This window comes from Betta splendens, chromosome 22, assembly GCF_900634795.4.
Source record: "Betta splendens chromosome 22, fBetSpl5.4, whole genome shotgun sequence".
Taxonomy (NCBI): Eukaryota; Metazoa; Chordata; class Actinopteri; order Anabantiformes; family Osphronemidae; genus Betta; species Betta splendens.
The window spans coordinates 13,943,639-13,970,597 of NC_040900.2; the positions used below are offsets into that span (position 1 = coordinate 13,943,639).

The following is a 26,959-nucleotide window of genomic DNA, read 5'->3' on the forward strand; positions in this document are numbered from 1 at the left end:
TTCCTAAAAAGAAAGAATGAAGCTCTGTTAAGAAGCCAAAATGTTTATAACACTTCACAAAAAACATTTATAAAACTAAAAATGATTTGAAACACAGTATTGCTTCTCCTGGGAGGAACATTTCCCATATACTTATGGGCTTATGTCTTCAAATACTGTATAAAGAGGAATGGTAACGGTGTGTGGGTTCATTACTGAGGTCAATATATTAAACATATGAGTCACTGATGACAATGGGCCAGTAGACGATGTGAGCGTCCTGTGAGAAGCTGTCAGCTCTGGGACCCCACTGAAGCTCAGTCTCTCTTCTTGGAGCTACTGCTGTGTTTCTGGTAGTAGAAGACAGTGAGCAGCACCCACAGGTTCAGCAAGGTCATGACGATGAAGCGAACCAGAACTGGGACAAAAGACACAATATTAGACAATGAATCATCAGATCCTCAAACCTCTAGAGCAGCCTGATTTCACATTCACCTGCAGCTATGACTAAACTTGGTGGCTACTGCAATATCAAAATATAGACATGTTATCACTCTGCTAAATTAGGTTTTCAAGGCTAATTTTCCATGGTAATTTGTCTTAATTAGCACCAGTTACGACTGCTTCCATGGTAGATTACCAGGGTAGATTCTACCGACTGCCAGATTTCATCACACACCAGAAAAACAAAAAGTCCATTAGGGAGAAAACGACTTAAAACACAAATCGTAAAATGTTCCAGCTAAAATAACAGTTCTTATCTTCTCATCTCAGCCAGATAACTCAGACCTACCCTGCACGTCTCCAGTCGTCACAGTGGTTGTGTAAATCCGTGCTGAAACGAGGAGGAAGCCGATTTAATGACATCCTCATCATCCAACAGTGGATCTAATATTTAATTAATGAAGCATCAAATTTCTAATTTGTTAAATTAAAAGCCAAGTAAATAATAGAATGCATATTCACAAACCGCTTCACTTTGGGGATTTGTTATGCATTTGGTGAATTTATTATGAGTTCACCACAGGGCTCAGATATGAGGATGAAAGTGTTTATTCAAAAAGTGAAGCTCACTCTTTTTGATACTCATTTAGCTGCTGATAGCTGCCTAACTTGTTTACTCCATATTCCCTATTCACTGTAAACCAGAGGTGGAATTTAGTTTGTTCCAGTTCAGTTATTACAAATATAATGTCTAATTTAAAAATGTGCTCTGTAATGAGGTAACAAAGGACAGCATCATATTATGCAGCTTTATGATAACGCGTCACTCACCTATACAGGTGTAGGTAGCCATCCCCCAGGTGAGGGCGCTAACCTGCCCAGCGTCCTTAGACCTCCACAGGCATTGCAGCTGGGCAAACTTACTGGCTGCACTGATGAACGTGCAAAGACTCTGAAAAAAGGCAGCGGAGGTGTTCTGTGTTCACACAGTAAATCATTGCGACCCGTTAAACTCTTCTATTCAGATCCAGCTGAAAGGTTTCTTTTTCTATCACTTTGCGTAGATTGCAGAAAGTTACATTTCAATGGGGAAGAGCACTTTCTGGATCACTGCTCTCACCTCTTCATGTGCAGAAATGCTTTCAGACACAATCATCTCATTAATCATCAAGAAGTACTCACTCTCTTTGAGATACACCACATGCAATGAGGACTAGATAACTTTCTGTTCAAGCCTCTACCTCATTACTCCTGACTGATGACATATCATTCTTTTGCCCATTCTGTGACTTATGAATGATGTTAAAATGATTTATTACCATAGCCAGATCGATGATCCACTTCTCCACAGTGAGGAGCTTCCAACCCCCCACAAACCTGAAAAACGCACGTTAAGGTAATAACACGTAACATAAAAAAGATCTACGAAGCCTGACGGATCATTGATTTTCTTGAACGTGAACCCGTCCACATTCGTTGATTCTAGAGCGGGAAACTGCAGCGGGAGGATACACCGAGGCGTAGATGACACTCTGCCGCAGGCTGCCGTTGTAGTGTAGAATCAGCAGAAGCAGCATGACGTCTGAGGACACAGCACAGGTTAGAATATGCCCTGCTTCCACGAACATTTTCAGTGGGCTGGAAGTTTCACAGCATGGACATCACTTTTGATACACATCTCAAAACTCATCCGGTAGCTAAATACAAGAGCTCTGACCTTGGGCAATGAGGATGGGGTATTCCAGGTATGTAGGAGGTGGGTAGTCATAGTACATCTGGTACGTCACAAAGACAATGAACCTGTAAAGGAGATGGTGCCAGGTTATATCGTGACATTCAGCAGCGATGGATGTGCTGCGTCCGTGGGAGCGGCTGGGTAAATGCTCAGCAAACACAATGAGCAAACGTTCTATTGGTCACATGACGCACCACAGCTGAAGGTCCTATTTGTGTAGCTGGAAGATGCTGCTTTGTAGGGTGGCAAGACAAGGTAAGTGAACTAGTTGCAGTTTCCTGGTTTTCAGTACGTTATAAAGGAGAGCTTCTATCAACAGTCATAAGAGTTCATGTCTTTATTGATTAAACCCTATTAAACAAGAGGTGGTGGAAAAAGGACTGACAGCAGTAACTTCCAACCAGTTCTTCCTGGAGCTGTGGATCCGACCTGCACAATATCCAGGAGATAGCTGGTGTGAACGGACCTGCTGAAGTCATTCCACAGCGTGTGGGCTCTGATTACGATGTTCTCTCACCACACTTCCCCCTTGGGATATTCATCTCTTATCTTTTTGCACCATGCATATTATTTCCCCTGGTGTGTTCAATAAAGGCATAAAGGATCAGGACTGTGTGGGGTTTAATATTCTGTTAATATTCAGAACTTTTGATGATCAGATTACATTTCATTAACAATTTATGCGGAAAACCAGTAAACTGTGAATAATTCACTTACCTGTCCTGAAACCGTGTTCGTTTTCATTGTCACACAATGAGTAATGAGTAAGAAAACAAAAGTAGGTGAGGTGACTATAGGGAGTCAGTAAGCTAAATGCTGAAATTGCTGGTAAACATTTCAACTGTGTATCTGATAATCATAAATCAAAGTATGAATTTCATATTTACATGGGTTGTAATTGACACAAAGGATGTTAAAGTATCCCCAGATTTCATCATGGAAAATAAGCATTTGATACAGCAACCAGGTAGATGGTGTATCGCTAAATAATACCTAACATCCAATTCATACCATCCCTGCTCTTTATGCTATATGCTGAGCTATAAAATATGAAGCAACTTATTGCTCCTTTGGGATGTGGTCATACATGAGTCGATAGTTTTCTCCAGCAGCAGTGATGGCAAACACCAGCGTTTCATAAAGGACGACATCCTTGGAAGTGCGTATGCCTGCATGTATTTAACTAAGAGAGATGCTTTGCTGGATTACACCCATGCTGTGTAATTTAGGCCAATAAAACACATTTATTACTGCGTAAATATGTCACACGGTGCAGCTTTAAGCTGCAGCTATTTCACTGTAACATGCACGGTGACAGCAGGCCATCACTCACCGAGACCGAGGAGATGTTTAAAACAGCACAGCTACTGCAAGGCAACGAGGGGAGACAGGACACAGAGACGTTATAGAGCCTCACAGACACAAAGCTGTTTCCTGCTCAGCTACAAATGATCCTATAAACACTGAGGGTCAGTCTTTATGTGGCGACACTACCTCATGTCCTACTACTACACTGCTCTTGTCTCCTCCACAAGTCAACCAAAACCTTCAGTAACTTGTCAGCACTGGTTTTATGAACTGGTTTGGGGTTATTTTTTTATTGGAATAAAGCTTTTATATGTGTGCCTCAAAACTCAGGCACCCTGGAGACAATCTCCCCACTTAACGTTTAATCTAGAATCAATTGGTTTTGCAACTGCACCAAAACTACTTTATTTCCTTTCTTAACATGCATTTACCATAAGATTAAAAACGTGGGCGATCGCAGCAATTATTACATTCAGTTGAAACACTTTACAAAAGTCTACTGAGGCTGTCTACAGACAAGATGTAGCCAATGAGGAACAGGAAGACAGAATCAGGCGAACACCGCCCTCACAATTCATTTACTGTCTGCACGCACGGTCCCGCGTCATCCTCTCACGCACTGAACGCATTTCACAGATTACAAAACCACGTCCCTGCAAAATGAACAAGTTGCGTTCCCACTCACATACCCGATCAGCTCGAGCAGGAGGCTGTTGAGGCTGACTCCTGTCGTAGATTTCGCTCGCATCAGTACGAAAATCTGCGGAAACTTCAGCACCATGCACACAAATAAGGTGCTGAAGTTGGCGACGTGCAGCAACGTGTCGGACTGCATTGTGTGGAGCGAGAAAAAGAAAAGCGTGAACGTCAGATCACTTAAATTCTCAGGGCTTTCCTAAAACTAACAGCCAGTTTCTGGTTTAGCGCGGGCAACAGTGTCAAGGTGACGTGATTTAGATGCACTTCCGTTTAAACGTTCACCACAAGAGTAATTTGGAATTGTGTAAAAAAAAACACGTGAAAGTCAGTAAAAGTAACATACGTTGATACGGTGAACCTGTTCCAATATAAAAAATTTTTAAACGTTTTAAAAATAACAAATGTTGCTACACAGTTTTATGGTGCCGGAATAAAAAGAGACGAATGAAAGCGTTTATTTTGAATGCGCACTCTTGCAGCGGTTTCCTGTGCGCCGGCAGCCTTTTTTTTTACTTCCGCATGCAGCCACTGAAAGCTGATTGGATAATGTTAGCACACAGAGCGTCCTGATTTCAGCGTGTCTTCCTGTCTCCTCATTTAAAAAAACAATACCCAAACATACGGTATCCACAAATACGCGACATAAATAAAAACATTTAAACACTCACTTGATGGAGGAAATCTGAGCAGTTTTGCTTATTTTCAGCAGTAAACTTTTTATTTGTATTCAAGTTCTTGTATTTACATTTTTAAACGACAGTATAATGAAGAATTGTCTGCGGAGGTACAGCTGTTTGTTTTGCTTAATTTCTGTGTACCTAATTAGTTGCTTTTGATTATAATGTAGCAACATATCATACAAGATCATGCAATCCGTTACCCTTTTTATTTAATTTTCAGCCCAATGGTTGCACCTTAGCTACTGTAAGACAAAGGGGCAGTGATTTACAGCATCGCCCACTGAATGACACCATTACACAGCAAATCAGTAAAAAACCTGAGACTCACATGAGGCACTTAACATTAACAAAGATTCAGCTCATGGCTTTACCACAAAACAATAGCTTCAAGTTTCCTTTGTAATATATGTAAGGCTTAATTTTCACATTTAATTACAAAACTAAAAATAGGCAACATACAGTAAGTCTGTTCTACTTGTGTGTTTATAGGTGACATTTGATATTGGTATAGTGTTTGACAGATCATATGTCTATGTCTCACTGTTATCACAACTATCATTATCTTAGCGACTAATCGGTTACCAAACCAGTCCGAGGTGCAGAGCTCCATGTGAGGTTCCATGTACTGTACACATCTTCAGAGCGGCCTAACAGGGCAGCATGTCTGGGTCCTGCCTACGCTTATGATGGCCTCCAGACAACAGTAAGAGCCTGTCCAGCCTGACCAGTTCACTTCCCAATGGGGTTGACAGTCGGCTGCCAAACACCTGGCTGGTGGTGTTGGGGATGCGATCAGAGTAAAGTGGCACATAGCTGGGTAGAGGCTCCACCGACTTCAGCTGTCCCTGCACAGCCACAGGGGGAAAGCTGGAGTCAAGTTCAGCTACACAGTGAAAAAAACATGACTTTTACCTCAACTTCTTGAGGGATGAATGAGGAATAATTCACCTTTATACACATACAGTATGGTTCTTACCACACATTCAAAATAACATTTAAATGGGTATTTAAAATATAGACAAAGCAAGTTTAGATAATGAAAAAAATACCTTCTAGACACATTTCTTACAGTGTCAGAAATGTCTAGACTGTTATTGTACAGTCACATGCAGTCTTACCATCTGATCATAGTTCATCAAGAAGTTCCAGTTCTTCTCCCTGTGGACCATAAAGCTTAACTGATGTTTAATTTCCTTTGATTAAAAATAGTTTTCAATCAACCTGACAGAAGTTGTTCACTTACGACTTAGCCTTGACTTGGCACTCACCATTCCCGGATTCCTCTCCTCTCATTCCAAACCAACTCTTTCCACATCTGGTCCTGTTTAACGGAATCTATTTTATCAAGATCCTGTTCCATGGACACAGTTTTTGCTTTGTTGTGGCGCGTCCTGTCTGCGGTTGGCTGAGATTTTACAGGCCTGGTTCCGTTGGATCGTTCCGGTAACCGGTAGCCGGCAGAGGACACGCGTCGGATGTTGTTCAGTTCCATTGTGCTGAGATGATCAAATGGAAATGTAGCGGTTAAATAATAAAATAGTTAAAAAGCAGATGTGAGGAACGTTTACCGCCCGAGCTCAGAGCATGTATCTGACTAAAGCAATCGCTGCCAGCGGATTTGTTTACGTCTCCGTGGAAACGGTGATGGGGCAATTATAGCGCGCACTGAATCTGAAAAGGGAATAATACCTAACATTGTGTGAAACAGGGAACAATTGACTTACGCGCGACTAGACAAACTTAACAAATTGCTGTAGACTGAGAAACTGATTTGTTGCATTTAAAATGAGGTAAAAAGTAAGTTAACTAAGAACAAACGTCTTTAAACTTTAGACAATTTGCCAAGACAATCAAGAATGATGAAAGACCAGGCTAAGTCAACAAATTGACGTAAAGAACAAGAAATGTTTAGCGGACAAGTAAAGTACATAATACCAACAAACCTTTAAAAAAACGTTTTATATAAGATTGTATCTGAGGAAACGATTAGTTGAACCAGAATTAGTACATAATATCGTCAGCCGGAAGTGCATGATAGTCGTCTTATTGTGAAACGCATTTATTCACCGGATGTATCCTCCGTGCAACGCGGACTTGACGGAAATTAGATCCGCTATAGGCGTTCTAGTCATTTTCCCCATGAGCGAATTGGAAGAAGGAGAAAGGTCAAGGTAACGTTTATATTTTGATTCATTTCCCCCTTCCGAAGTTGCAGTTGTTTTTATTGCTATAAAGTGCGCGTTGAGGTGCAGGAGGCGGGAGCGTTAAATACTCCCGGTAACGTTACCGTCACACCGGACGAGCTAACGCGGAGCTACTCACCTGTCCGGCCAACTTTTCCCAACGAGGCCAGTGGCTGCTAACTGCCCGTCGATGCTGGACGCCAGCCACGGTGTGTGCGGCGTCTGTCATCAGTCATTAAGCCCGAGCCGGCTCGTAGACATATGCTAGCTCGCTAACAGCTACTGTACCTGTGAGCTATCTAGGTTAAATATCAGATTAGCGAGCAGACGAGCGTCGTGGCCACCTGACAGGATTTAGCCGCCTCCATCGATGCAAAGGAGATGAGGAGACTTTGCGGCGTCTGTTGACATTTTTGCCTGCTAACGATTTAATTAATATTGGCTAAAGCTAAGTTAATGCAGGGAATGCATATTTAAAACTGTTGGAATAAGTGGGAATAAACAAAGCAAGCAAATGCTCTCAGCTATTTGAGAGAAAAGTCATGACACGTATGTTGGAACAATACAGTTAGTCCGATCTGCTTGTCTTTCTCTGTCATCTTTATATGTAATGAGAAAGAAAGACAAAGGCCTGACGACAATCAGCCTGTTTCTTAGTGCCTCTAGGTCACCAAGTTCCATGTACACCATCTTCAGAGCATCAGAGCAGCAAAAAGAGCAGCGTCTCTGGCTTCTGCTGTAGTTGCTTTATGACTTCCAGACAAGAGTAAGAGCCTGTCCAGTGTGACCAGTTCCCTCCCCAGTTGGGTTATCTGTTGTCAAACATCTGGCTGCTTGTGTTGGGGATGTGACACATACAGTAGCTGAGGAAAGGCTCCTCTGACTTCACCTGTCTTTTCACAGCCACAGGGGACAGGGTCCTGTCCAGCATCTTAATAGAAATACTAGGTAGAAGTACTAGGCCTTGTTGTTGTTTTGGACACTTCCAGCCTTTTCTAGCATTTTTTCTAAAATCCTGGTTGATGAGACCGCTGTTCAGGTGGAAGGGTGAAGCTGCCACCAGACCACCTGTAGATTACTGATCCAACTTACTGCAATTATTACAAGTAAGTTTAAGCCATTGAACAGCACAGCTCAGTTTATGTCTGTAACTTTCACATCCTGGTGAAGGCCTGTGCTCTGCTGTCCTTAGTGGAGACTCAGTGCATGTACTGCTTCATGTTTTGCTGAACATGTGCTTTATGCTTCAGACCATCCAAACCCGAATTTGTCTGTTTATTTCTGTATAGAGTTTTTTGTAATGCTTTTTGATGAGATGTGGTGTTGCACAGCTATCACTTCTAGTCAGATGAAGCAGTGGTGGGGTCAGCAATTGGAGAGTGAGTGTGATATTACAGCGGAGGAGTGTCAGAAGTGTAAGCACTATGAAAGTGTGCAGGCTGTAAATAGCTACCAGACCTGGGACTCATGGGATCAGCTACGTATGATCAGAGAGGGAAGGGGTTTTGTTATTGGAGAGTGAAGAATTATTTTTGGAAGCAGATTGGTTAGATGTTCTGCTGGAAGCAGTGTGTGTGTGTCTCTCGATTTTAGTTTAGCTCAACTGGGAGGCCCTCGATGGAGATCAACAAAAAGGTGGATAAAGGAGAAGACAACAGTGAGTTCTGTGGGTGGTCAGCAGGATAGTAGACTTCCTTGACCTTTCTAGTTTGTTTCTACCACAGTTCAACCTTTTAAGTTTTATAGTTTTCCCAAGCTTCTTGTTCTCTTTCTTTCTTGTTGAAAGTCTTTTCAACACTAGTAGATTATTCATTTGAAAGAGATTTGAATTCAAATTGTAATTCTGTTAGTTTGTAAGCCTTAGAGGTGTATCGTTGCCTTTTGTATTTTAGACCTGTTGTGACCTATAATCCTCCAGCATTTAATCCTGTAGGATACTGCACGTAGTTGCACATATGTTTTTGTGTGTAAAACTTTGATCTTCATGTACAGTTATGCCTTCTTCTTCATTCCAGAAGGAATGTAGTAATTGGTTAAACCACTGTATCATTTTTTCCAGTTTGTCTGTTAAAGTAAATAACTTCACTTTAGTGTAACAGTGTAAAGTATGTGCATTTTAGTTTTGAATACAGGTATTTCCTGTCTTGAGTCTTACCTGTTCCGTACTAGAGATATTTACGGCTGAGAAACCCTGAGAAAAGTTAGTGCCAGATCAACTGCCAGTTGTCCTTGCTTTATGGAGAATAGACCTAATTATGTTCTCAAAATAGGCCTTCTAATACTGTTCCATCCACAGGCCCTGAGGGGGAGATGACAAAGGAGGATGTTTCAGAGGCCAATGAGGGGGACATCGTCCTGGGCTGCCACATCAGACTCTCTTCTCACCAGCGACCAGTTATCCACCAGGTGGCTTCTGCACCCATGCCCAGTGACTGTGGTGAGCAGCTGTACTCTGAAGCAAGGTGGCACATGACAGGCCTTTTACTAAAATTCTGATCATGATTATTTCAAACGTGCAAAAAGAAAATCATGATCCTAAAACTGCATTATTATAGTTCTGAAGTCACAGATCAATTTTAATGCTAATTGTTTACTATTGTTATTGACAGGTAATCAACAAGCAACAGGTTAAAGGTCTGGGTGTTTAGGCTGTCATTTCAGACAATCTAGGATGTGAAATGCAAACCCAGTAGTTGACACTTGTTAAGTCTGAGCTTCTCTTTTTGCTGTAGAAGGTTGGAGACACTGCACAGTCACATGCAACACAGTACTCTTGTATAAATGTCGATTATGTGTGTAAGAAAATACCGCTTCACATTTGTGAAATGCTACAGTACTCTGCATACAGTCATCAGCAAACGTTGGTGCCCCCTCTAATTCAGTCTTTGGCTAAAAGCATAAACATCTCATCATAGCAGGTTTTAGAATTTAGTCAAAAAAATCTAAATATAACAAAACAATAATGTATTCGTTATTTTTTTTTTAAGCAAAAATCATAGTGGGCAATACTAAGTAGTCCCCCACTGCTCCCATAGGATATTAAAGGGTAAGGAGCAGCCAGGTGGTGCCAGTCATCAATCATCAGAAGCTGCATAAGCAAATGCCCCAATTCCAGGCTTGTGCTGTAGAGAACTTTGGTTCATGGTTTATTTTTTTCTTGTCAAATCTGATCTAATTTGTCTGTGCAAGCAGAAGAGGCTTTTTCCAAGATTAGTTATTTGATTGAATAGATTGTTTTGATTGTCTGTGCTATAGATTGTTCACAGTTTGATGGAAGACACACTTTTGGAGCTGGATTGATATGAATTACATGTTGTTGTTTTTTTCTGTCCCACGGCCTCCAGAATTCTCCTTCTTTGACCCCAGTGAGCCACAGTGCAGGGAAGTTCTCCTGGATCCCAGCACCACTATACCTGAGCTGTTTGCCATCCTTAGGCAGTGGGTGCCCCAGGTTCAGAAGAACATAGGTGTGATTGGTAACGAGGTGAGTGCCTTCTGAGGCTCTTTAATCACTATGTCTTGATGCTTAGTTCATAACTCAGTCGCTTAAAAAATATGGAAACATAGAGACTGAATTCATTATTACAGCCGTACATGAATAGGTGATGGCCCAAGGGTAATTTAGAAAGATTAAAACCAGCCGTCAAACTATAGCTGCCACAAAGTAGCTGCAATGCAGTAAGTTGTGCAGGTAAGCGTTTGCCTCCAGGGTAAAAATAGATTATTTTCCTTCACTCTAAAATGGCCACCCTTGAGAAACGTGTGTTCCTATATCTGAAGGGCCCAGCTTGTGGTGCTTGAGGTCACCAGGTCCTTGTTTCCACATTACTATACTCTACATTGTTGTTTTCCTACAGATCCTGAAGAGAGGCTGTGGTGTGAATGATCGGGATGGTCTAACAGACATGAGTCTTCTGCACTACTGTTGCAAAGCTGGGGCTCCAGGAATCGGTCAGTACCGATGAGTTGGACTGTTAACGTGCACGTGTCTAAACTGTCTGCTCTGTGTGTTAGTGTGCTGCTGTAGTAGTCGATAAGCTCTGCTTCTCCATCAGCTTCACACCCTAAAAAGACCCACTAGAGCTGAAGTACTGTTCCACTCTCTTCCAACTCCCACATAACTGCATTTCTTTCTGCTCCTCAGGTGATGCAGAGACTGCAGCCAGCTTCGCCCGCCAGCTCCTTGCCTTGGGCGCTGATCCTAACCTTCGATCACGCTGGACTAACATGAGGGCTTTGCACTATGCTGCCTACTTCGATGTGCCGCAGCTCATCCAGGTGGTTCTACAGGACGCCCAGCCTGGAGGTAAGAGAAGAGAAGAGACAAGATGGAGGAAGTGTCAGAAGAAATCTTTTTCTTTAACTGCTGTGTGGATTAAGTATTAAGCACTTCATTTTGCCTATGATGGACATGCTGAGTTGGCAGTTTATTAGCCAGGTTAGTCAGGAAGGATTGACTTTACTTAATATAAACTCCTCTAGTTCTGTTGTTGTGCTTTTAAGTTGTTCACTTTTTTATTATCAGCATACAGTGATAGTACTAATGTGTACAGGCGAGTTTAATGGTACAGTGATAGAGGGCACGAGTCTGCAGTGATTTATTCGTACGACACTTTGTCTGTCTTGGTCTGTAAAAAGTAATTTAAGCTCCCACAATTAAGTTAAATCCTGTAAATATGTTCTCACTAATCTGTCTAAACACAAAGTGGGGTAGAGCCGCGGCCACCGAGCGGGATTAGCGTGTTATCCTGCTAACTTTGGGCTGAGCTGGTTGTGTGATATCACAAAGCTGACTTACAATTACTGATATTACTGCTAATGTTTGCTTCTGCATTTTAATTGCACATTTGCAAAGTCTCCATGGGAGACAGGATTCAGGGATTTTTCACTGTATGTGAGAAGCAGATTTTATAAGAATAATCCACATATGAACAATATTTCATTTTGTCTTTGAGCTGTGCTATCTAGGAAACTCAATGAAGTGAAATTACCCAGAGTTACTTAGTTCTAATTGCTTTGTAGGATTTCACATTTTTTCTGATGACTGGGCATTAATTGTCAGTGCTGAGGTTTATATTTTGACATGAGATGCTGACACAGTGGTGTACAGCATTAAACAATAACCCAGTTGTCTCTCGTTCTCTGCCTTTTGTTTTGTTAGAAGTAGATGCCACCTGCAGCGACTTTGATTTCGGCACTGCCCTTCACATTGCTGCATCCAACTTGTGCTTATCAGCTGTCAAATGTCTTTTGGAGCTGGGAGCCAACCCTGCGTTCAGAGTAAGTGATACTGTCCTAGTGTTGTCGTGCCATTTTTATCAGCCCCGCTAGTTCATTTATGTTTGTTTATCAGTGTCATGTAGCTAGTGGTTAGTAATATTATTGGTTATGGGCTCATTTATATTGAATTGATCCCACCCACATGGTCAAACGTCTCGGTGTCAGTGTTGAACAATTGCAACTCCAGGATCCAGTTTATCTGAGAAGCTGTAATGAGAAATTACAGTACCATAATATTGAACTTATAATAATCACTGATTAAGGGACTTTTATAGTAGTAATATTATTCATCATCTCTAATGTTGCTTTACATTTATTGAGAGGTTAGCAGCTGATTTAAGCTTAATAGTTTTTACTCTCATAATTTTTTCCACTGGAGGTCACCAAAGTACTACATGCTATAATACTGTAAGGCCCATGAGTCTAGAGACTCTCAGCACAAACAAGACAGGCGATAACTGGCCTATATGATCATCACCGTGGGAAGTAGGAGTCCTGGGGTTCCGAGTTCCAGCCCTATAATCACGTGGACAGGCAGAGTTGTGCTAGTTTGTAGATTAATTCTGTGCTTGAAATAAGTTAATAGTTTCTCTCTAGATATATTCTGTGCCTTTACTGTCAGAGTCTGCACCTCCCAACAAATGGGTGGGGCAGCATGATCCATCACAAGCTGACAGCAGGTCTATCACCATAATGCAAAGCATTCAACAGCACAACACAACAGACAGAAATCTGAGCTAAAGAAGTTAAAGCATTTGTTAGTGTTTGTGCGTGCATGTGCGCACGCACACTAACAAATGCATTGGAATGAATGTAGAGCATACAACCTCAAGTCAAAGATGCTGTTACTCTTCTTGAGTGTTTGTATAGTCCCCAGTGCAACATTAGTTTTAGATTTGGTCCTTTATCTACCAAATACCTAGTAAGAACACACTATCTGGCACAGTTTTGACAAACCGCTAATATTCATCACATTATTGTGAAATTGTAGCACTTGTAGAAAAATGTGTGACACAAGTTGTGAATCATTCTCACATTTTATGTTGCAAGCTACATGTTTAAGGGCTCTACGCACATGGCAATTACCACACACAGTAGAGTGTTTTTTAATTTATGGTGTGGTCCGGCCGGAGAATAAGGCGCTGTGTTCCCTCAGGAGCTACTGTAAACGAAACCCACCAACAGCTGTTTTGTTTATTCCCACTAGGACAAATTAATGACACGGTTGATGACGAGGGGGAATATTGTTTGACAAAAACAAACGATACAGGCTCTAACCACCACTGGATCGTTGTTAACATGTGAATAGCAGTGTTTGAAAGAGAAAAGGCAGGATTCCTTTGATGTTTATCAAAGACCTTTTTTATTGTTACTGGGAGGATCAGTGTATCCCATTTGCTCCAGCAGTGTAGCACGGAATGAGCACCACTCGTGTGTCTTGCCTCTCCTGTCTTCTCCTGTATCCACTGACACCTGGACTCACTTTACTTTGTCTATCCTGAAACTACTTGACTAAACTTGTGTGTTGCGTGCCTGCTGAGCTGCAGCTTTGAAACGCACTGATGGAGGTACTGAGATGAGATTAAAGCTTCTATCAAGCACAGCATCCTCATTACAGGAACCATAACTGAACTTTCTAGTAGTCAAAGCCAAAATGCTGTCCTGCAGGGGGCTTGTGTTTTGATGCTCTTGTCAGTGAGGATGCTGCATTTGATATTCTTCAAAATTTTAACCTAATGTTGCATTTGGCTGGCGTGCTGGGACATCACACTTATCCAACCATTGTCATTGCTTTTCTTTATTTTCTCCTACAGAATGAAAAGGCCCAGTGCCCAGCAGACGTGGTTCCTGACCCACTCGACATGCCTTTAGACATGGCAGATGTGGCTGCTGTGGCCAAACAACTTCGGACTTTGCTGAGAGAGGCACTACCCAGACCCAGCACGCCTCTGCCGCTCACACTGCAGGCCCAGTCGCCACCTGCTTTGTCCGATAAGGCCAGGGTGCAGCTTGCCACCATGGGGATCCGACTGGGTGACCGTGTGGCCATAGCTGGACAGAAGGTGTGTTGCTCGAGAGAGGAATGTTTTACAACTTTGCAAAAACTGACCAAGACCTGCTTGTTAGCTAAGTGGTTAAACTCTGAGCTTCTAGCAGAGATACATGTACCTAAACTAAAAGAAACAACAATGGTTGGTCGGTTAATCCTATTTTTCTTGTTTCTGTTTTACACAATTGACCAAGTGCACAAAAAGCTGTTTTAGTTTTATAATGTGTGTATTGTGGCAGAGAGAGCTGCCTTATTGATTGACTGGTGGCTATGAGCCACATCAAATATCATATCTGTTCACATTATAATATACAATACGGATACCATCAGTGTAATGACCATATCCTATCAAGGTCATGCAGCTGTGCAGTGGTTTATTCTAAGCAAGGAAAGAGGCATTAAAGTATTTATTTTCTACAATTATTTTAGCCCTCAACCAAGAAGAATTGTTTCCAGTTGCCAGGCAACACATCTTTGACATCCTTCCAGCATTCAGGGTTATGCCTAACAGGTTATTCTGGTATAATATCAACATTTGAAATTTCAGGTTAATCCAACTTAAAATTTGATACTGTTAAATGTCCTGCAACAGTTTTTAAGATGTAGAGTCATTCACCTGTTCTTGAGGGTCGTCCATATTGTGTACTGCTAAAAGTCGATTCTTTGTAGCTCTGAAATATTAATATGTGGAATAATCTATTTAAAAAAAAAATTCTAAATCCCAATTTAATGCAAATAAAAACTCTTCTCAAGCTAACCACCAACTTCTCTGTGATGGTGTAAAGCATGTTTAATCTCTCTGACATAAATCACGCTTCAACAGCAGCGGAGCATTGGCCCCACAGGTTAAATAAAACAGCTGCTTTCTAACTATGTTTTCTGCACAGTCCAGCTTTGACAGATTGTCAGTCACACAGTGCCTCATGCTAACATTCCTGAAACCCTCAGACGTCCAAGTCGTTTGGTTTTGTAACACCAGCCTTGAGGTCTGAGCTAAAGATAGAACATTTGCTGGCATAAGTGTGCTGTTGTGTGTGTATGTGTAGTGTGCTATTAGTCACCAGTCTGACCTGCATGGCCTGGTCCACCTTGAATCTGCTTAGTGATCCCACAGGTCAAATGAGCTGGTGTGCCACTAGGATAGAAGGATTCTGGCCGTGTTGGTGGGTGGACACAGCGTAAATCATAAACCTGTAGCTCAAAGTCTGTCCTTCCATCTGAGAACAGAATAATGGTTTCTATATGTGACTCAGAATCTTTAGATTTTGATAAATTAATCTGCAGAGTAATGCACTTGTGTGAAGCTTCTATAAGGTCTAATGGTCCAAGCTGCTTTGAAAGCTTTCCCGAGCCTCGGAGATGGGTTTAAATGGATTGAAATCCTCACACATCTTAGTAGTTGTTGTTTGATGTGTCTGTCGTGTTGCCCGTGCTTTACTGTCAGCCCAAATCCACAAACGAGATCAACAACAGAATTGCAGTGTTTCAATTTGTGTCAGGGCTGACAGAGCAACACGTTACTTTCCACGCAGTCTGGCACAGCCTGGTTCATAGCTTCTTGTTTGCATACATAGTGGTTCTGTCCTTAACATTAATAAGCTGCATATCAAATGAAGACATGGGTTCACACATTGACAGTTTTTTTTTTTTTCGTGCTTGACTTCATGTAATGTATTTGTGTGCAAAGGTTGGAACCTTGCGGTTCTGCGGCAGCACTGAGTTCTCTGGAGGCCTCTGGGCTGGAGTGGAGCTGGACAAACCAGAGGGGAAGAACAATGGCTCGGTAGCAGGGGTTCAGTATTTCACCTGTCGACTCAAACATGGTGGGTCATGTGACAGCTTAAAAGTAAATGAAGGCACTTTGCCTCACCCACCCCCTTAATTACCTCCATCATTACTGCCTCTGTAGTATTTAATTAGATCAAGTTTTCAGTGCTATATTTTTTTTTTCAAAGACTTAAGGGACAATTCCAGAATGTGTGGAAGTGATTTGCTACAGTGTCTTCATCGTACCTCCACCAGATGGTCTAATTAGACGGAGTCTATTGAGCTGGAGGACAGCTAATTTCTCTCCAGGAGGGAAAGCTCGACATTTACCAGAACCTCTAGATTCTGTCCCGATCGCGCGGTCTGAAATTAACAATAGTTTTCAATCTCCTCAAATAACCCGTGGTTAAGTGTAGCCTGAGTTTTGACGGGGTATCACCAGCAAAGCGCCCCCACATCGTCACACTTCCTCCTCCGTGCTTCACAGCGGCAGCCGCACATTCAGGAACATTCAGGTCCTCAAAAATAATAAAACTAAGGAGAAACTGTGTCCTGTGTAATTTCATAGAGTTAAACACCATGAGCACTTTTTGCCAGCTGTCAGTGAAGTTAATGGATTCTAAATAGTATACTTTGTAATGTGCTGCTTTAACTTTTGTGTTCAGGATATGTTGACTCATAAATCATCTACCTGTTTATTTACAGGAATATTTGCTCCTCTTTCCAAGATAAGCAAACCCTTGGAAAGACCTAAAGCAACAAAGGTGCATACGCCAGTACGACCCCCTCGTCGCATTGACCTGTCTCGCATCACCTCCAGGATAAACACAGGTAAACAACAGAAGTGTCAGACAGTCCTGATCACTGCTGCATTATCCAAGTCTGCCTTTGACCTCCTGCGCAGGCCGGGGGGTCTGTGTGGGGTCTGTGCACAGGCCACGTTAGGTTGAGTAGAAATGGGTTTTTGTAATATAATGAAATAATATGTTTATTAGGTGCAAAGTAGGGGCCATGGGCTGTACTGTATCACATTACACCCTCACCTTGATCGGGTGATAGACGGTTGTGATTGGCTGCATCTGTTGCTAATATTTAAGATGCACGGTGTATTGTGTATCTAGTAATATGCATAAAAAAGCTGTAGTCTTAGGAGGTTGTTGGGAATGCGCACTCATTTTAGATACTCAAATAAATATCTGTGCTGTGAACTTTTATCTTGGCACAGTTGGCTTTGTTATCTACTGTGCGAGAGCCGAGTCGCTTCGCAGTGTCCAGATAAGAGCAGCAGCTGAATCATGACGCCAGCCCGTCTCCTCTGGTGCCAAAGCGAGAGCTTTCCTAACCTGTATTGGCCTTTTGGTCTTGTGGCAGGATTTATTGCTTCTTAGCCTTCATATTAATCTTCCTGAATGCTTTAAAAAGCAGATTCAGACCCAGTGCTAAAGGACAATGCATAAATTAGACCACTGACGAGACCTCGCTCTCGCAGTCCTTGAATGTCCACTGCTTCAGCTCTCAAAAGTAGTCTGGCCACATCAGGACGTCAGACCCTCAGATTTGCCTGTGGAAATTTGTGCTTGATCGTCCAATTAAGCCAGGTTTAATAACTATGCCACAGTCGAGCCGAGTGGCCTGGCAGTCATCCATCATATGGTGTGTGTGTGTGTGTGTGTGCGCAGTCAGATTGTGTGTTCCTCCACACAGCCCAGCAGAAGGACCAACCCAGGACCAAGTGCTGTTTAGGGCCAAGTCTTCTGTCATCTACTTACAGCCCACGCTCTTGGAGCCAGCCCTGTTTCAGCAGACAGTTTTTCATGTGTATCTATAGATTGGATAGAACTGGAGCTGTGTTGTCTCACTAACCAGCAGAGGCAGACACAGCGGACTGGCCCTGATTAGTGTGTCAACTGTAGCTCCACCGTCTAAGAGCAGTGGACACAACAACCACAAAGCACCATTACCTAATTCATACGCCCTCATTGTCTGTCACTTGAGGTGAGCGTCAGTCTGTGGAAGGGACGGCTAAAGCCAGGGGGTCCCTGCAAACTAAAGGTCAGGTGACAACAAAATGTTTGCTGCACAGAGTGGGAATGTTCAAAGGTAAGATGCGACGGTGCTCTGCCTGGAGGGCAGCGCTTCCAGGCTCCTGCTAAATGTGAACCAAATGGCAATCAATAGCTGCCTGATCCCATGTCTCCTCAGAGCGCCGTATAAACTTTAAACCTCAGTGACATATTAATTAGTTGACAGTAATGTAAGAGAGTCTGTGTGAACTGCATCCTTATTAGAGATGATTTTTTTTCCCATCCACATTTTAATGTGTGGCTAAAGGCTTTTGTCGGGTTAATGGGTTTTAATTGGCAAACAATGTCCCAGGTTTGATTCAGTACATGCGTTAAAGACCATAATTATGTTTACTTCAGCAAGATAATCATTGTAAAACATGAGTCAGTTATGTTGTTTTTTGTCGTGTTCACTGTCATTGAGGCTTTTGTGTTTTTGTAAAACCTGCTTGTCTCATCAAATCTGTTCAGAATTTGAAATGTTGACTTAATTACGTTCAGAAAAATGGCCTCTCAAATTCTTGCTCCTCTCACCTGCAATTCTATAGGTTTTCCCATTTAGGTTATTAATCTGGTGGATGTTTGTTTAATAGCTACATTGAAGCAGTGCTCTAATAGGTCTGACCACGTAATAAATCACACGCTAGGAAACATTGTCCTAGTCCAGATACCTTTTTGTTTTGGGATAATAAACAATCCGAATACAGTTTCCAGTTGGCAAAAGAAAACAAACCTTGTCAAGATGAGATAACAAATTATTTTTCTGCTAATCTGCTAAAAGCAAGTCACTATCTGTGTGTGTGTGTGTGTGTGTGTGTGTGTGTGTCTGTGTGTGTGTCTGTGTGTGTGTGTGGGTGGAAAGGTTTATCACAATCCATTAAAAAGTCCCCTGATAACCAAAACAGTCCACATGGACCCAGTCAGGGCACCGAGGGAGACTCCTCGGGGACATGCACAGGTACTGCAGTGGTAGTTCTGCTTCGGTGCACTGTGTGTCAGAGAATGGCCCTTTAACTCCTAAACCGTACCTGCTGATTGGGTCCTTATACCACGCATCTGTAATAAACATCTGTCTCTGATCATTAGTGCAATACTCAAATCTAACATCATCATCCATCTGTAGTTGGACAAGCACCTCAGATTTCACCTCCACTGTGTATCACGCTCGTTGGTTCAGGCATCGTTCACATGGTGGGACATGCATACTCTGTAAAAACACCAGCTTCTAGACTAAACCACACCTGTTTAATGTGATTAGTTCAGTCGTAAATCAAAATAACAATCATCAGCTCCAACCGTTATTTCTACATTGAGCCCACTAGCTACAATCTGCCGTTGGAAACAACTTATGGCAAAGGTTAAGATGTCGTTTGCTCTTCATGTTTCAGGCTCCAGCTTATTTAAAGCGGAATCTTGGCCTTCGTCTTAAAGCACTTTGCCAAAGGTTTAATCAATTAGCCTCTGAGAGTTGGGTACTTAATGAACTTATGGCCTGTGAAGGTCTGTGAAAGTTAAAAGCTTAATAAGGTCCTGCGTCCAAATGGCTTCTTAAGTGAGATGGGCCACTGTCTCCTCGGTCTCTGCCTGTAATGTTGGGCAATGCTGGCTCTGAGTCAGACCGCGACATGAGGACAAGCAACGGAAAAGACTGAGCTGCCCTGAAGTGGTGTCACACACATTTTGTTTCTGAAGAAATAAAAAGACGCGTGAGTGGAACTGAGGGCTTAATCCACTAGAATTAAAATGGGAGGAAAAAACTAAATTGGACTCTGCTTTATTATTATTATTATTATTATTATTATTATTACAGCCTGGTGTAAGACTGGGTGGATGGTGATATTAAAAGAAGCGCAAGGTTCAAACTTTGTGCAGCATGGTAGATGGCACTTATAACTAGACTAGATGCAGTAGTCTATAGCTGGCATCGTAGTGCTCCTCCTTTTTAAATGGGTTTTAATTCTTTTAACCTTTGCATGTGTGTGCTTTGTTTCAACCCCCCCTCCCTATTTTTTTGGCCCTTCTAGTGTTTTCTCACTCATTTCTCTCTGATCTTCATCACAGGGGCCCTCTCCCGCTCTCTCTCCACTTCGTCGTCTTCGATGGACTCCCAGCAGGGGCCACGTGCCCGGGCTTGCCCCCTGCCAAGGCGGCGCCTTCCAGCCAGGCAGCGACGGGAGCGCGTTACCCCGAGTCCCAGGACGACCCCCTCGACGGGGCCCCGCTCCTCCTCCAACGCCAGCGCAGGTCTGCATTAGCGTAACAATAGTGTCACCGATTACACGGATCTGATGGAAGCAAATTACTACAAGCGACCATCACAACTGTTTAACGCTGTTGATTTATTCCAGGTCTCCGCAGTCGAACCCCTTCAGCCGGTAGTTCTGTGTTTGAGGGCCCCGAGGTGCATGTGGGAGAGAGGGTGCTGGTTGTTGGACAGAGAACTGGTGTGGTCCAGTTTTATGGAAATACCAGCTTCGCTCCAGGTCAGTTGTTGAAATTTGAAATAAAGCTTGTTTTATACATAATTATTGTAGTGATAAGATTAGGTAAAACTAAGGCACAGGATAACAAAAGGGAATATAATCATGTTTGTCAGGAGTCGGGCTGACTATCCTTTTTTTTTTTTTATAATCTGTTTAATCCCTTATTTGAATTTTCATCAGCTCACTTGACGATCAGTTCCACACAGTAATGGTGAGATTTTCGAGGTGCACATCACATCTTTTAAGTCCACTTCACATACAGGACGTGATGCTCTTCAGTCTGCGCTATCAGCACCTCTGATCCCACGTTCAATGCGCTGAGGAATGTGGTTTAATGCTTAAAGCAGCCCAGGGCATCAGTAAACGGAGTCTCGGCTGAAACGTGTTCTTCCACGGTACCTTCCTATGTAAAGCTGGGCTGATTTGGGTTCTTGTGTCTGTGCAGGTCTCTGGTTGGGCATCGAATTGGACAAGCCAAGTGGTAAGAATGACGGATCAGTGGGAGGAGTGCGGTACTTCAGCTGCCCCCCCAAACACGGCGTCTTCGCTCCCCCGTCTCGTGTTCAGCGGTGAGTTCAAGCTCTTGAAGCTAGCTTGAGTTTCACCCAGTACGCTGCAGTATTTACATATGGTTGCAAAACAGTACTGTATGTAAAACCTGTGCCTTAAAGGATTCTATGAAAGAGCTCTGCCTCGTGCTCTTGGCCCTGCAGCTGGGTTTCATTGCACTCGTCTGATAGCACTAATGAGCTCCTTCTGTTGCCCTCTGTTCAGAAAACAGCCCTTCTATATAGTTGTGATTAAGAAGTGTCAGGAGTTATTAAACCCAAAGCTCGCAGCCCGTTCCCAGTGTGGTGGTTTATTTTAATGTGAAACCTAGTAATGATCCACACTCCATCTCCATGTGTTTACAGCACATGGACCTCATGCGTTTGGTTGCCTGTACTTTAACAGTGTAAACCAGCGTTACTGTTAATGTGGTTCTCAGACCACAGATCTGAGTTGGTCATCATGTTTCTTCTGGTCAAAATATTGTCAGTATTTTCTGTAATTGATAATTATTTAAAAAAAATCATTATCAGTTTAGTTTTAGGCATCAACAAAATTTGTTTGAAAGGAACTTAGACTGTCATAGTCTGAGATACACTTATACAGATTTATTGCTTTACTCTTTCTTGCACTGGTTATTTTAAAACATGTTTGTAGGTGGTTGTATTGATACATTTTCAATGAGCCTCTGAATATTTCCTTCTCTGTGCAATTGAAGTTGTTTTTCCTGTGACAAAGTGATAATAAAGCAGGTCTTTGTGTTTGCAACATTGATTGAATACTTAATATTAGACCAGGCGTCGTCTTGATGCCAGTAGTGTTCTGACATTCACAGCTAAAATCAGGCTTTTGGTGATGTGAGCTGCTGTGGTCATGCAGTCGAGCTACTGTAGCGTTTTTAAACTGCAGTAGAGCCAAAAATTCAGACTTAAACTGCACAGTTGCCTTGGGAGTAATATTAAAGATGCATGTATACGTGCATGATGTATGTTTGTTAATACTAATCAGTGTCAGCCCGGTTTGAGTTTGTAAAAGTTTGACAGCTTGCACTGATGTGAAAACCACCATCAGCTGGATGCAGAATGGGGTTCTACTCATGGTCTCAGGGGAACGGGAGCGATCGCTTGCTGTTGCTTTTTGTGCAAGGAGGGATTTATATTCCAGCAAGATAATGACCCCAAGAACTCATCAAAGCTACAGCAGGAGAACGATGACTTCCTCCACAGCCAACTAACCTGGTCCCTAGTCAGAATTTATGAGGCCACTTGGAGCCCGAGAATTTTGTCAAGTCAGGTGGTCACGGTCCGCTGGGTTTCACAAATTGGAGTCCAGCGTCATGTTGTAAACACAAAATATAATAGGAGCAATGACTAATAACGATAGAGTGAATGTGTAGGATATAGTTCACTCGCGTGTTGTCTTGATTTTGAGCCGTTGGCTGGAAGCATATTCACTTTCCCCACTGACATGAAGCACGTAGACCAGAATACTGCTGCTACCACAAGTATGACAGCAGTATTCCTGAACTGGTGCCTCCGCACAGCTCCCAGTTTGCTGGAGGATTGGTGTAGAAGGTCTCTTTCTGAGCTTCTGAGCACATGCTCTTGATGAAGTAAGGCTGAGTTTGAAGGTTTACAGTGGCTGCTATGCAGCGTTCTCCTTCCATATCAGTCGTGTGTTTATATCTGCACTTTGTATTTGTATACTTCCTGGCACATTCTACTGATTCTTCAGTGCAACGGGTAAATAAATTTACATTTGGCACCTTGCCTGCTGCCATTAACTATTAATCATGCTGTTGCAGAGATTGAACCTACCATTAGCTTCTAGATGGGCCGAATCATTCAAAGGAAAAACAAGACTTTATTGATCCTGGTTAGGTGGATGTGATTGCATCATTGCTCCTTGGCATCTAGAACTCATAGTTTGCCATAAACACAATTCTTCTAGAACTTCCCTGTGCTGTTGCTCTGTGGTGAGAGCACTGGGTAAATTCTGGATCTAACATCTGCCAACGGTGTTCAACAATTTACTGTGAAAGCCACTGTGGATATGATGATTTCTTTTTATAGTTTGCAAATCATGGCATAATTCTCCCTCTCCTTTTCTCTCTCTTTTTGTTAAAACTAACAAAGCCCAAATTAAATCAACTTTCATTAAAGCCCTTGTTATACAAAGGATATAGGCAAGAAAATGTTGTTCTGCAAACTTTAGTCTTCAGCAACTTTAGTTTCTTTAGCTTTAGCTAGACGGAAGATGCAATACACTGTGTGTGTGTGTGTGTATGTGTGTGTGTGTGAGAGTGTGTGTGTGTGTGAGAGTGTGTGTGTGTGAGAGTGAGAGAGATACCAAAAACAGATGCTTTACTGTTCCTGAATCTGCTGCTCGGGTCAGCAGGCCGTATGAGCATAGGTGCCACGAAAAAGGAAAAAGTGCTGGAAAACAAATATGGCTGACTAGTTAATAAATCTGTTTGAGGCAGAGTGTGTCCAAATGTTTTTATTTATATCTTCCATAAAATAAAAGCATTTGTTTTCTTTAATGTAACTCCTTTTGGGTTCTTGTTTTGTTATTGTCTGATTCTTCTTTCTAATTAACCCTGGGGCATTTAATCTAGCTCGTGGTTTCCTCCCGTTTCATAGGAAATCTCACATTGTCTCCATTTAGCCACTTGATTCTCCTTTTGGCTTTGTTCTGCTGTCAGCCGCTGTTCTAGCACCTTATGAAAACAATCCACTGTTCGTGTCATTCCTGTTTTATCTGCTGCCCACTTGCATCCATTAGAAAACAAAGGAGACCCTTATTTTCCCCTTTAGCTAATTTGGCTGCTGATCTTGGCGTCTTCCTGAGCTCTAACATCGTCACCTACTAGTTTAGGAGCACATCAATCAGGACAAGGATCCTCGTAGAAGCCTTCTTTTATTTCCCTTGTAGCTTCTGTCAGAGAGGGGCATCGTTGAACACAGGCCCAGTCACTTCTCCTCTCATCCGTTCACTGGCATGTAACATGTTTTTAAAGTGAGCCTTCCTTTACTGTATGTAGCTTACATGTTGGTTTCTGTTTCGCCCCCTTACAGAATCCATGGATCTGTTGATTGCCTTTCAGAGCTCTCCTCCTCACGCCTCAGTCATCCTTTAACTGGTGAGAATTAACTCGACTCCTGCCTTTTCATGTTTTTTGCATTAAAGAAGCGTAGCTCTATTTGACTCCTCGTATTTATCTTACAGCCAGCATGCGCCGCAGTTTGAGCATGGCGTCCGCCATCGCTGCCCCGAAGGAGACGAGCAGAAGAAGCCCTGTTACCAGGTGTGGTGTTCTATAGTTTTATTTTTTTTTCCTCACAGGCCTCACATTTTTACCTCCCTAAGCATTTCAGCTTCGTCCTAATCCCCCACAGCAGTGGCAGAATCAATACTGATAAGAAGCAGGGGTATTAGTCAGCAAAAGGATGCTGTTTTTTAAATGGCCAGCGCATGATTGTGGTTATAATGAGAGAGAACAGGGAATTGAAGATCAATCCCTCAAACACTGAGCTCCCATGAATCTCCCACTTTCTTTTGATATATCCTCTCACACTCCATCCCTGTTCTCATAAATCTTTCTTGCTGTATTTTCCCTGTTTCCACAAATCATCCAAAAAAAAAAAAGGAGTCGCTCCAACCCTCACCGTCGCCGGTGGAGCACTCTGAGTGGTTGCAGCAGCAGCATTCCTGAAAACACGGCAGGGCCCGGTCCTGCGGGCGGCTGCGACGGCCCGGTCCGCCTCCACCTGGGCATGCAGGTCCTGCTGAGCAGCGCCAATGAGATGGCGTCCATCCGTTACCTGGGCACGGCGGACTTCGCCCCCGGCCTCTGGCTGGGTCTGGAACTCCGGAGCCCCAAGGGCAAGAACGACGGGTCCGTGGGCGGCCGCCGCTACTTCACCTGCCGGCCGGGTCACGGCGTGCTGGTCCGTCCCAGCCGCGTTACCTATCACGGCATAAATGGTTCACGCCTGCTGAGTGAAAACAGCTGAAGACGAGGCGGAGGGAGCGGAAACGTCACCAAAATGAGCCACTGAAGCATTTCTTGGGAATTAAACTTTCTTCCATTCATACAGTAATTCCTCTCTGCACAGAGCTGCTGAGATCCAGTAATATGATGATGACCCAGTCGTAAAACATTAACAGTTGAATTGCATTACATGACTCAGATAGATCATTCACATTTATTAGAGGTCAACGAAAGCACTTTATAAATTAGCAGAATTAGTTTGACAGGATGCAGGGAAACGTCTTAAGACATTGCACTACTTTTTATCTGATTGCACTGACAAACATCAGCATGATAGATGAGGATATGATAAAACTAATGGAATTAACGTGCACACATGAAAAACTTTCTACACCCAAAGCTAATTTTAATTGCATCAAGTGGAGATGTTGATCAGATAACTTAATGTAGCATCTCTAACCAAAAGAGTGTGTGTGCGTGTCTGTCTGTGTGTGAGTGTGAGTGTGTGTTTGTGCGTGTGCACGTCAAGAGTTCTAATGAGATTTTTGTTTGTTTGTTATTGTGGGAGTCTCATCTTGTGGTTTAAAGATAATTAATGGAAGCTGACTCAAAGCAGCATTTTTGAATCAATGAGAAAAACAGGATTTAATTAGCTGCATCAGTGTCTGTTACAATGCAACATGAGCAGAAGTTTCCTGCTACTTACATCATTTTTTTCCCCCAACAATGTTTTTTTTTTATATTGCAGGAAGCAAAACTTCTGCCTACAGTATTGTCTTATCAGCAGCAGTGATGTCATTCAGGCATGCGGCTCATTATATACAGTGAATGTTCTCTTGATAAACATATCATTTTTAGACTTCATCCTGTGTTAGCATCACACTGGTCTGTGTTCAGGGGTCTGCAAACATTTGCGACGTGACGCAAATGTATCGGCCGCTTAATTAAAGCGGCTCGGCGCAGGAAGCACGCGGCCGCCGTGAGGTTTTGATGCAGCGGCGGCCGCGTGATTAGAGCTTCCTGGCAGCTCAGCAGAGAACACGCCATCGATTGTGCATGTGGAAAACCGGCCCGCTGTTCAGTAAAACGCTCATGTACCGTCCAATTAGGGCGTGTGGGGCCACAACAGTAGCTGTAGAATCTCCAATGGCCTTTTCTCATTGATTCGTCTGGTCAGGCCTGCGTGATTGAAAAGAAGCGGTGGTCGGCGCCCAAGGTTGTCTGAAACGTCGGGTACAAACACAGCGAGTGAATGTTTCCACTTTCTTACAGAAATGTTTCTTTGAAAATAGCTTCTGATCTGCATGAAGTCGCTGTATCTCTGCATCTATTGATGCGCGAAGGTCTTTTTTCTGACTCCTTATTGGCACGATGTTCATGAGGTCAAACTGTAGTTGTTATTTTTGATTTGTGTATTTTTTTCTAATTATTCCTGTACTGTAATGTGTGGAGTGAGTGTGGAGCTGCTTTGTCTGATGCATTTGGATGATAAGGAAAATAACGGTTTGTAAAATTTTAATTATATTCAATAAAAGCTTTTCCTGTATTTTGACCTCTATGGCAGACTTTCTTCAGCTGTTCACAAAATGAGGAAACGAGACGTCTCCCGGGACGGAGAAGGAATTAGCTCAAGCTTTTTTTGAAATAGTTGCACGTCTGTTCACTTAGCATCTGATTCTACTGGGGTTCTGAGTCCAGGATGGAAACGCCGCTGCTGGAATGACACGCTTTGTTTCCTGCCAGCC

General features: G+C 42.7%; 3 protein-coding genes across 8 annotated transcripts; 1 reads left to right on the top strand and 2 right to left on the bottom strand.

Moving 5' to 3' along the window:
- Positions 1-27: 27 nt before the first annotated feature.
- On the bottom strand, positions 28-4,425 carry slc66a3 (solute carrier family 66 member 3). The gene is made up of 7 exons (XM_029138762.3): positions 4,156-4,425; positions 2,141-2,223; positions 1,936-2,005; positions 1,743-1,800; positions 1,255-1,375; positions 773-814; positions 28-397 (listed from the first exon to the last, which is right to left on the bottom strand). Exons 1-7 carry the CDS (start codon positions 4,299-4,301, stop codon positions 297-299), a joined length of 621 nt encoding a protein of 206 aa, XP_028994595.1. The 5' UTR covers positions 4,302-4,425; the 3' UTR covers positions 28-296.
- Positions 4,426-4,845: 420 nt separating this feature from the next.
- On the bottom strand, positions 4,846-7,326 carry c22h2orf50 (chromosome 22 C2orf50 homolog). The gene is made up of 4 exons (XM_029139079.3): positions 7,168-7,326; positions 6,114-6,341; positions 5,964-6,003; positions 4,846-5,690 (listed from the first exon to the last, which is right to left on the bottom strand). Exons 2-4 carry the CDS (start codon positions 6,335-6,337, stop codon positions 5,493-5,495), a joined length of 462 nt encoding a protein of 153 aa, XP_028994912.1. The 5' UTR covers positions 6,338-6,341; positions 7,168-7,326; the 3' UTR covers positions 4,846-5,492.
- zgc:103755 (uncharacterized protein LOC449988 homolog) lies at positions 6,862-26,760 on the top strand. 6 transcript variants are annotated; one of them, XM_029139074.3, is made up of 16 exons: positions 6,862-7,016; positions 9,325-9,465; positions 10,373-10,512; positions 10,886-10,979; positions 11,173-11,334; positions 12,190-12,308; positions 14,123-14,371; positions 16,046-16,181; positions 16,831-16,956; positions 19,051-19,146; positions 20,250-20,432; positions 20,537-20,671; positions 21,117-21,240; positions 24,298-24,362; positions 24,449-24,527; positions 24,870-26,760. In XM_029139074.3, exons 2-16 carry the CDS (start codon positions 9,339-9,341, stop codon positions 25,234-25,236), a joined length of 2,202 nt encoding a protein of 733 aa, XP_028994907.1. In that variant the 5' UTR covers positions 6,862-7,016; positions 9,325-9,338; the 3' UTR covers positions 25,237-26,760. The 6 variants fall into 6 exon arrangements, with proteins under 6 accessions (XP_028994907.1, XP_028994906.1, XP_028994910.1 ...); XM_029139073.3 differs by lacking the exon at positions 6,862-7,016 and adding an exon at positions 7,092-7,237; XM_029139072.3 differs by lacking the exon at positions 6,862-7,016 and adding an exon at positions 8,334-8,685.
- The last annotated feature ends 199 nt before the right edge of the window (positions 26,761-26,959 follow it).

Bases quoted from the DNA above. Each gene is read 5' to 3' on its own strand.
- slc66a3 (XM_029138762.3), bottom strand. From the start codon at position 4,301: ATGCAGTCCGACACGTTGCTGCACGTCGCCAACTTCAGCACCTTATTT. The intron at 2,006-2,140 runs GTCAGAGCTCTT...CTGTGTCCTCAG, and splicing joins CCCCATCCTCATTGCCCAAG to ACGTCATGCTGCTTCTGCTG. The intron at 815-1,254 runs GTGAGTGACGCG...TCCTCGTTTCAG, and splicing joins GGCTACCTACACCTGTATAG to CACGGATTTACACAACCACT.
- c22h2orf50 (XM_029139079.3), bottom strand. From the start codon at position 6,337: ATGGAACTGAACAACATCCGACGCGTGTCCTCTGCCGGCTACCGGTTA. The intron at 6,004-6,113 runs GTGAGTGCCAAG...TATGGTCCACAG, and splicing joins AGGAGAGGAATCCGGGAATG to GGAGAAGAACTGGAACTTCT. The intron at 5,691-5,963 runs GTAAGACTGCAT...GTGGCTGTGCAG, and splicing joins TGATGAACTATGATCAGATG to GGACAGCTGAAGTCGGTGGA.
- zgc:103755 (XM_029139072.3), top strand. From the start codon at position 8,646: ATGGAGATCAACAAAAAGGTGGATAAAGGAGAAGACAACA. The intron at 12,309-14,122 runs GTAAGTGATACT...TTTCTCCTACAG, and splicing joins GAGCCAACCCTGCGTTCAGA to AATGAAAAGGCCCAGTGCCC. The intron at 20,433-20,536 runs GTCTGCATTAGC...GATTTATTCCAG, and splicing joins CTCCTCCAACGCCAGCGCAG to GTCTCCGCAGTCGAACCCCT.